At 49.8% G+C, this 9,583-nt stretch overlaps 1 protein-coding gene across 1 annotated transcript; it reads right to left on the bottom strand.

Annotated features, from left to right (window-relative positions):
• Window positions 1–7,096: 7,096 nt before the first annotated feature.
• Window positions 7,097–9,281, bottom strand: LOC136505602 (GEM-like protein 1). Its single transcript, XM_066500762.1, has 4 exons — window positions 8,934–9,281; window positions 8,714–8,815; window positions 7,842–8,113; window positions 7,097–7,468 (listed from the first exon to the last, which is right to left on the bottom strand). The coding sequence occupies exons 1-4, from the start codon at window positions 9,139–9,141 to the stop codon at window positions 7,280–7,282; spliced, it is 771 nt and encodes a 256-aa protein (XP_066356859.1). The 5' UTR covers window positions 9,142–9,281; the 3' UTR covers window positions 7,097–7,279.
• Between the last annotated feature and the right edge of the window lie 302 nt (window positions 9,282–9,583).

Below are 9,583 nucleotides of genomic sequence, written 5' to 3'. Positions count from 1 at the left end.
GAGTTTATGTTTCTCCTTGGTTGATTGGGTTCTTCAGAGCACGAGATCAATGACCTCGAGGATCCTCCCCCTAATTTTTCTTTCATGGTACCTATGGAGAGTTTGCTGGTAGCGAGTGGAGTGGATGACAGTCGTCTCATGAGCCTCCTCGAGTAGGTCAACTGTGTCTTGCTGGGCCTCCATAGCTCGGTCTCGGTTGAAGACCTTCACTCTTGGGATGCCATAGTCGAGGTTAGAGGGCAATACTGTTTTAGCTCCGTAGGCCAGGAAGAAACGTGTGAACCCTATGGATCGGTTCGGGGTCATTCTTAGGCTCTAGAGGATCACTAAAACCTCTGCAACCCATCGCCCAGCATACTTATTGAGTCGGTCGAAGAAGCATGGCTTAAGTCCTTGGAGGACCATGCCATTGGCCAGCTCAACCTGACCGTTAGTACGTGGATGTCCGATCGAGGCCCAATCGATCCTGATGTTGTATACATCACAGAAGTCTAGGAACTTCTTCTCGATGAAGTTAGTTCCGTGGTCAATGATGATATAGTTAGGAACACCAAAATGATAGTTGATGTCAAGGAAGGACTTGACCCCCTCTTTCGAGTGAATGATGATGATGGGCTTCACCTCTATCCACTTTGGTGAATTTGTCCACTGCTACGAGTAGGTGAGTGAAGCCACCCAGGTTATTTTTGAGGGGTGCGACCATGTCGAGGCCCTAGACCATGAATGGCCAGGTGGTGGGGATGGTTTGAAGCTCCTACGCTGGCAAATGAGTTTGCCGAGCGTAGAACTGACATCCCTCACACCTGCGGATGACCTCCTCAACATCTCGCAGCACAGTGGGCCAGTAAAAACCTTGGCAAAAGGCTTTTCCAACCAGCAACCTTGGGGCCGCATGGTGTCCGTAGATTCTAGCATGGACCTCGAGGAGGAGTTGTTTCCCTTGGTCGGTAAGGATGCACTTCATGAGTACTCCCAACGGACATCGCTTGTAAAGTTCGTTACCGAATGTGACAAATGCCTTGGCACATCGAGCGATCTGTCGTGCTTTAGTCCTTTCTGGTGGGAGAATCTCCTCGAGGAGGCAGGCGAGTAGCGGTGCTTTCTAGTCAGCTTGATCGAGTGCTACCACGGTGACGTCGGCGGGCGACGTCATCATGGAGGCACCAAGGTCAGAGCCCCCGAGTGCTAGATTGGCATCGAGGTGTGTCTGGATCGGACCTTCTAGGATGTGGGTAGATGGCTCGTGAAGGTCATTGATGAAGACCCCATCTGGAGACAGAACCCGCCTGGTAGCCAATTTCGCGAGAAAATCAGCGGCGTCATTGTCCTTTTAGGGGACATGATGTAGTTCGATCCCCTAGAATTTGTCCTCAAGCTTGCGCACCTCCTAGTAGTATGCTGCCATGAGGGGGCTTTTGCAAGATGACTCCTTCATGACTTTATCAACGATCAACTATGAGTCACTGTGGACGTATAGCCACGTAGCGCTGAGCTCGATGGCGATGCGCAGTCCGTTGATGAGGGCCTCATATTCTGTGGTGTTGTTTGAGGTCAAAAAATGAAGATGGATCGCATAGCAGAGCCTTCTCCCATCCAAGGAGATCAGAACCACTCCATTCCCTGAGTCGGGTGCCATTACGGACCTGTTGAAGTACATCGTTCAGTACTCGTGGGTGATGTCTGGGGTTGAAAGCTGGGCCTCCATCCATTCGGTGATAAAGTCCGCGAGAGCCTTAGACTTAATAGCGGTGCTGGGGATATGCCTGATGTCAAGGCCCATTAGTTTGAGTGCCCACTTGGAGATCTGTCCCGCGGTGTCATGGTTGCGGACGATGTCTCCTAGTGGGACTGAAGTAACGACCATGACTTCATGGTTCGTGAAGCAGTGCAGGAGCTTCCGGGTCACCATCAGCACGACATATAGAAGTTTCTAAACCAGGGGGTACCGAACCTTGGCATTGGTGAGTACCTCACCGACGAAGTATACGGGTCGCTGGACCTTTAGGTGGTGTCCGGCTCCTCCCTTTCGACGACTAGGGCGGCGCTCAACATGTGGTTGCTTGCCGTGATATAGAGGAGGAGGGGTTCTTCCCGTTCGGAAGCGACAAGGATTGGGGCTAACGTTAGTGATGATTTGAGGCTTTCCAAAGCCTGTTGTGCTTCCTCAGTCTAGACGAATGCATCTATCTTTTTGAGAAGTTTGTAGATAGGCATCCCCCGCTCGCCAACCGGGAGATGAACCGGCTTAGGGCAGCCAAACAGTCGGTGAGCCTCTTTACGCCCTTGACGTTGCGTATGGGGCCCATGTTGGAGATGGCTATGATTTTTTTGGGGTTCGCCTCGATGCCACGTTCGGACATGATGTATCCAAGCAACTTCCCCTTTAGAACCCCAAAAACACAATTTTCAGGATTCAATTTTATGCTAAACCTTTAGAGGTTTGTGAATGTTGCGGCCAAGTTTGCGATCAGGTCGCAAGCATGAGCCATTTTGACCACTATGTCATCTACATAGACGGCGATTGTTGATTTTGGCCGCTCGACTTGGTCAGGTTGGTTGAGCCGGTTGATTTGGTCGGCAAAGCATTGCTGCATCCACCGTTGATAGGTGGCGCTAGTGTTCTTCAGACCATAAGGCATGGTTACGAAGCAGTACGAACCATATGGGGTGATGAATAAAGTCACGAGCTGGTCGAACTCTTTTGTCGTGATCTGGTGGTAGCCTAAGTAGGCATCTAGAAAGGAGACGATTTCACATCCTAAGGTGGAGTCAACAATCTGGTCTATTCGTAGCAAAGAAAAATGGTCCTTCGGACATGCTTTGTTGAGGCTAGTATAATCAACGCACATTCTCCATTTCCCGGTCTTCTTTTTAACAAGAATAAGATTGGCTAGCCAGTCGGAGTGGTATACCTCCTTGATGAATCTAGCTACCAGGAGTTTGGCCATTTCCTCGCCTATGGCCCTGCGCCTCTCGTCGTCAAAGCGACACAGGCGTTGCTTGGCGGGCTTTGAGCCCAGGACGAGGCGTAATGCATGCTCGATGACCTCCCGTGGTATGCTCGGCATGTCAGAAGGTTTCCATGCGAAGACATTGCGATTGGCGCATAGAAAGTCGGTGAGCTTGCATTCCAATTTGGCTAGGAGCTTGGCCCCGATCCGCACTGTCTTGGTTGGGTTGGTGGGGTCGATCCCCACCGCCTTAATTTCCTCGATTATGTGGAAGGTAGTCAAGGAGGTTGGCTTGCTGTAGTCTAGGATTGCTGGAGTCGACAAATTTCTGAACTGAGGGGGCGAGCTCTTAATGCTCGCGGTCGTTCTGTAGGTGTGTGAAAAGGTGCTACCCACAGTGATGACGTCGTTCAGTCCTGACATCTTCAACTTGAGGTAGGTGTAGTTGGGGATCACCATGAACTTGGTGTAGTATGGCTGCCCCAAGATGGCATGGTAGGACCCTAGGAAGTCCACCACCTCTAAGGTGAGGACCTCCGAGCGGAAGTTGGCTCGGTCAACAAACATGACAGGCAGGTTGATCTGCCCGAGCGGGTTGGGAAAGTCATCATCATCCTTGCCTACCGTGCCCCCTTTCTTGGCCGCTACCTCCTTGCCCTTTCCTTCCTTTGGCCCACCGGCCTAGCACAGAAAGCGCTTGAGGAGTTTGCAGTCCTTGTAGACGTGCTTGACGAGGTAGGCGTGGTTGGTGCTTAGGCTCTCCATGAGCCTGTCGAAGTAGTCGGGCTGACCCTGCTGGGGCTGCTTGCCTACATGATCGGCCGTGGCAACCAAAGCGAAGTCGGCCGGTCAGCGCCGATCTTTCTTGTTCTTTTTACCCCTTTGCGTGGAGGGGCCCTCACCTTGGTCCTTGCGCTTGGCCTTGCGCTTGCCCTAGCCTCCGCTAAAGACCACTCCGACCGCCTCCTTGCTGGAGGCGTGGTTCGTGGCGATGTCGAGCAGGTCACGGGTGGCACGGGGCTTCAGACAGCCGAGCTTGTGGATCAAGGACTCACAGGTTGTCCTAGAGAGGAACGCGCTGATGACGTCCACGTCAATGACATCAGGAAGGGAGTTACAACGTTTTGAGAACCTACGGATGTAATCCCGCAGGGACTCGTTGGGCTCCTGGTGGCAGCTCTTGAGGTCCCAAGAATTCCTAGGACGGGCATACGTCCCCTAGAAATTCCCGATGAAGATCCTTTTGAGATCCGCCCAGTCTTGGATATTGTCAGGCGGGAGGAATTCGAGCCATGCTCGAACATTCTCCCCCACACAGATGGGGAGGTATTGAATGATGAAGTGGTCATTATCCACTCCTCCGACTTGGCAGGCGAGCCGAAAGTCTTCGAGCCATGTACCAAGATTTGTTTCCCCGGTGTATTTGGCGATGTTGGTGGGTGGTCGGAAGCGCTGTGGGAACGACGCTTTCTGGATGCGACGGACAAAGGCCCGTGGTCCTAGGCCATCTAGGCTGGGACTTTGGTCGTATGGTTGGGCACCATGTCTGGGGTGCGTGTACCCGCTCTCCTTGATGGTCCGGTCGGGGTCCACGCCGCCTCCTCTCAATGCCCCTTGATGGACGTCATCATCCCGCCGGGCTTGACACCGATTGTTGATGACGCTGTGAGCGTTGCGGTTCGGTCCGAGCCATTCGCATATAGGTGGTCAGTGTGGAGCGGTCGCCGGGTCAGGCCACGATGCAGCTGCAGCCTCCTGTTCCATGCCTAGTGACTGTAGTGGCGAGTGGATGGAGCGATTCGACTGGTGCTCCCCCATTGCCTCTGTGGGGGAACAGGTCATGAGATGGTGTCATGACGTGGAGCTCTCCGCTTGTTGAACAACGGTGGCTTCCACCAGCGCCCAGAGGTTCTAGTGGATCGCTTGCTCCTAGGGGTCGACAGGCTTGGGAAGGCCGCGCAGAAGCATCGCTGCAGCGGTGATGTTCTGGCCTACCCGAGCAAACTATGGGGGATTGTTTCCACCGTCCAGGATGTTGCGCTGGACCTAACGGGGCGACCCCGGGCACCGCTCGCCGGGTTACGCGCGTAGGGCACAGCGTGCTGCGCTGAGCGCACCATCGTAGGTGGCGGCTGGCTCTGCCGCCTTTGTCGTAACTCCTCGCCGTGCTCCTGCGCAAGCGCGAGGGACTCCACACGAGGGTCCAAATGGGTGTGAGTCTGTAGAGACCCCACTACCACCGGCGGTTGTCCCAGAGCGTCCACCATAGCACACTCCTGGGACAGATGGTGGCTAGGTGCCACGACGTCCCCGATGCTGGAGCCATCGCTTTCAACCTCGTCATCCACGAGGCCGTGGAAAGAGGCAGGAGCGTAGCCTGCCATCCCCACGAATTCAGATGTGAGAGGGGGGCGGCGTCAGCATCTTTCAAAGCCCCCGCGCATACGCATCCACGGGGGATGCGAGGCCATAAGGGGACCGGTCGCATGGCGGTTGCGGTGGGGACAATAGGGTCCCTTTGGTGAGTCGGCGGAAGATATTAAATAGCGAGTAAAGAACAATATGTACGTTACTCACAGAGTTCTACTGCCATGTCGCGCTGCTGCCGCTGCCGTCGCGCCGCCTGGGCTTGGCCGAGACCGGCCGCAGCGAGCCACTGGCCCTGCGCCTTGCTGCTCTGTCTCACACTGCCGTTTGGGTGCCGCCACAGCCGCGCCTAGCTGCCGTCGCGTCCACACTGCCGGCACTACTCACGTCGCGACGCTGCAGCTGCCGTCACGTCGTCGTCGCGTCCGCGCTGATCCGCTGCGCCTCTGCGCTTTTGCCAGCCCTGTGCGTGTCGCCTCTGCCGTGCGCATGTGGGCGAGCCGCCGTCGCCACGCCATTTACGGCACTGCGGCGCGCGGGCCACGCCGGTCCCCCAAAGAATGTCATTCTCACTTCACGAGAAGTCAAACATTGTTAACTTTAACCAATTATATATAAAAAAATAATATTAATATTTATAATACATAATTAGTATTATTAGATAAATCATGAAATATACTTTCATAATAAATTTATTTAGTGATACAAATATTGTTAATATTTTCTATAAAGTTAGTCGAACTTTTTGACCTGTGATTTAATTCCCATTTTATCGAACTTGCGGCAATGATTTGAAGACCCTCTCCATTATGAGATTTGAAGACTTGTGATTCACTATTCAAACAAGTTGCAACCGTTGTTTTATCTGTTTAACTTGCTCAGATTGTGAAGAAATTTTAGCCACGTCAATTTCCTAGTTTGAGATTGTTCTACTAGTTTTGAGATAGTGAATAGTGACCCTAGATTTTGAGGTTGTTCTTACTAGTTTTGAAATAGTGAATATTGACCACAGGTTTATCTGTGTCAAAACAAACATTGGGGGATGTTCAGAAAGATACAGTATATACCTCGACATTTCAGCTAATGTCTGTCAGCTGTTACTACATGAGGCAAAATATACTCAAACCAGACATCCTGGCTGCACAGGGCAGGCACGATAGGATCACAATGCACTGTCACAATTCGAAAATCTGTTTCAGTTGGTACAGTCGGAGGAATTGTCAAACAACAATAACCTATGGTTGTTACTACAGTCTAGCCAGCTCCCTAGTCAGTACCTTTGAGTAGCGCTACAAGCAAATGATTTAATATTTATTCAGCATTTTCTTCAACAACAGAACATAAAAGAGAATCCTTTCTGCAAATAGTTTTTCAGAAGAGATGATGCCTATATTTGGGTTGTGCCTCTCAGGCAACCCAGAATAGATTTTCTTTATAGGTACTCTGTTGGAAGCTGATTTTGAGCCTCTTGCTATCTATTTTGGGTTTAGATGCCCATATCAGTCACTTGTTGGAGACAGTCTGCACCTGTTAGTATACCACACTTGTTAGTATAGAATACACGCTGCTCAGATCTATAGATAATCGATAAATCAATGATTCAAATACATCTCCAAATCCCCAGTCCAAATTAAAACTCAGAATACCACACTTGTCAAGTGCGTTCCACTTCGGCAATCTGACTGGTCGGATTAAAACTCAGAAGAGGCACTCCCATTCTCATTGCTTGAAGCAAATGGGCTCATCATAGATGACAGAATTCATACCAGAGAGGCAGAGAACCAACATAAAAGGATTCACATCACATATTGAACAACGGTTTTAAGTCGGTACAGATCACAGAAGAAGCTGATACCTATGCAAACTAAATCTGGACAACAGTCTGAAACTGATAAAAAACAGTATATCACAACTGTAATGTATAAGACATAAGACAGGCTAGTTCGAATCTATGAACATCACTAAGCACGTAAATTCTGAGCCTCCTGAAGTGCTACCTGCAGATTCTTTACCGCACTGTCATAGTACACGAAGCTCATAAACCAAAACTCATGGTTATCAACAGAAACCACCTGAATGTATTTCTCTGCTGCGTTTGTTCTGCTTGTTGATGAATTAACTGATCGCAGTTGAGCAAGGGGGATGACCACCTATTTTCAGAGACAGACAAATTGTAAGTTGCATACTCTTTTGAAATATATGGATTTTGGAATTAATGAGTAATACCAGTAAATAAGATTGCCAAAAAATCTCATATTGGTGCACTGATGAAAATAGTGCTGACACCCAAGTGGCGAGAAAGGAACCAAAGCCACAAGCACAACATAAGTAGAATGATAACAGATTAAACACATTCTGCTACTTTATTTTTTCAAAGCAAAACAATACAGTAAGATGTATTGTTTCAAGATAATTCTGTAAGCCTGATTATCATAATGAAATAGCTTCAGTATGAATTGCATTTCCTCGAACAAACTTTATATTTCCTGAACTAAAGCAAAACACATCAATCCACATAATTACCTTGTAGTAGCTCCACTCAGTTTTGTCTCCAACCTGGTATGCAAGCGGATTATCACTACAGAATGCCAGTTTTACATTGGACAGGTAAAGCACGCCCATAACAGGACCAGCCGAGGTTGACAAATAACATGCATATGGCTTCTTGAGCTTTTCACCAGGGGCGACATCAAAAGTTTGATGGAAAATTTTATCATATCCACCTTCTGCAATGACTTTAGTGACCTGGGAGATCCTGCTCATTGCTGCATCAGTAATGCTTGGTCCAGTTTTCACTGTTTAAAGAATCAAGGAAGATCTGATCAGTTTCTCCACATTGTTAGGACTTGAAGAAACATGGCTATAATCTAGTGCTCCCTCCGTTACAAATTATAAGACATTTTGGTTTTTCTAGATACATAGATTTTGCTATGCACTTAGATATACACTATGCCTAGATATATAGTTAAAGCAGTGTAACTAGAAAAGCCAAAACATCTTATAATTTGGAATAGAGTGAGTAGTATCTAACCACAAACAATACATCAAACAATAATGAATGGAACAAAACTTTTATATATTTAGAAAAGAAGCAGCATAATGAATCCTAATCCCTGCCAATGCCAACCAGAAATCCCAAATTTAGCGCACACTAATGAAATAAGGTAAAATTTGAGTCGAATTAGTTGCCCTCTTTTTGTCTAAGCCCACGAAGAGGGATTCCATCCAGTTCAATTTCGTTGTGGCTAAGTAACGGTACAGCTTAACGACAACCTAATTCCATGCTACAATAACAAAATGTACTTGAAAATGCACAACACGATTAGCAATTTGATGTTTCACACAGCGACAACTTCGGAACCCGATTTTGTGGAAAGACGGCAATGGAATCTCACAGTGCTGCCAGAAGTTGCCGGTGATGGTCTCGGTCTTGCGGGCCGCCTCGCCGAACCTCTTCCCCATCTTGCCGAGCACGTCCTTCACGGAGTCCATCGTATCTGCAAAACCACACCACACGAGAGCATCCCAGAAAAAAAAATAAGGAACGATCCAAATTTCAGACGAATCGGCAGCTAACGGGGCCAGATGTTAAGGCGCGGGGAGGGGGGGACGCACTCTTCGGAGCGGTGGCGGCGCCGCCGGAGGGGGAGGAGATGTAGGGGTTGCCTCCGTAGGCGGACGGCGCGGCGGTGGTGGCGTGGTAAGGCGGGGGCGGAGGCGGGGCCACCTCCTCCGGCGAGAGCCTCGGGTACGACGCGTACTCCGGGGCTGCCGCGGCGTGGCCTCCTCCGCCGGTGGACGTGGCTGCTGGGGGCGGATTCATGTCGCCGGCGAGGGCGGGGCGGTGCCGCTGGCGATGGGGTCGATGTCCGTAGTTCGTACGTTTCGTGGACGGGATGACAGGGCTGCAGGTTTCGGTTGTGGAATTTTATTTCGGGTCTGCCACTCTGCCGTGACTAAAAACGATGCAAGAATTTATAGTGGTCTTTTTTCCTGAAAAAAAATATATTTTCGTCTGCATAACGCGGTGGAGTCGTCGCTAAGCACAATGCACAGCGCTTCAAATCAAAGTTCATCAAGCTCGACTTGACCAGCCAAAAAATGCTTAGCCACGAAGGTGTTTTCGTTTTCTTATTTTCGCGTCGACGCAATTGAATATGCAACCGCTCCTGAGTGTTCAAAACTCGAAATGCCAGGCCGCGTGATGTGACGGTCACGCGTCACGGATTCCAAAGGACGCGTTAATGCTATGTTAGGGACCCACC

This window comes from Miscanthus floridulus, chromosome 1 (assembly GCF_019320115.1).
Source record: "Miscanthus floridulus cultivar M001 chromosome 1, ASM1932011v1, whole genome shotgun sequence".
In the NCBI taxonomy this organism is placed as follows: Eukaryota; Viridiplantae; Streptophyta; class Magnoliopsida; order Poales; family Poaceae; genus Miscanthus; species Miscanthus floridulus.
The sequence above is the reverse complement of the archived record's forward strand: the minus strand, read 5'-3'. Positions and strand labels throughout refer to the sequence as shown.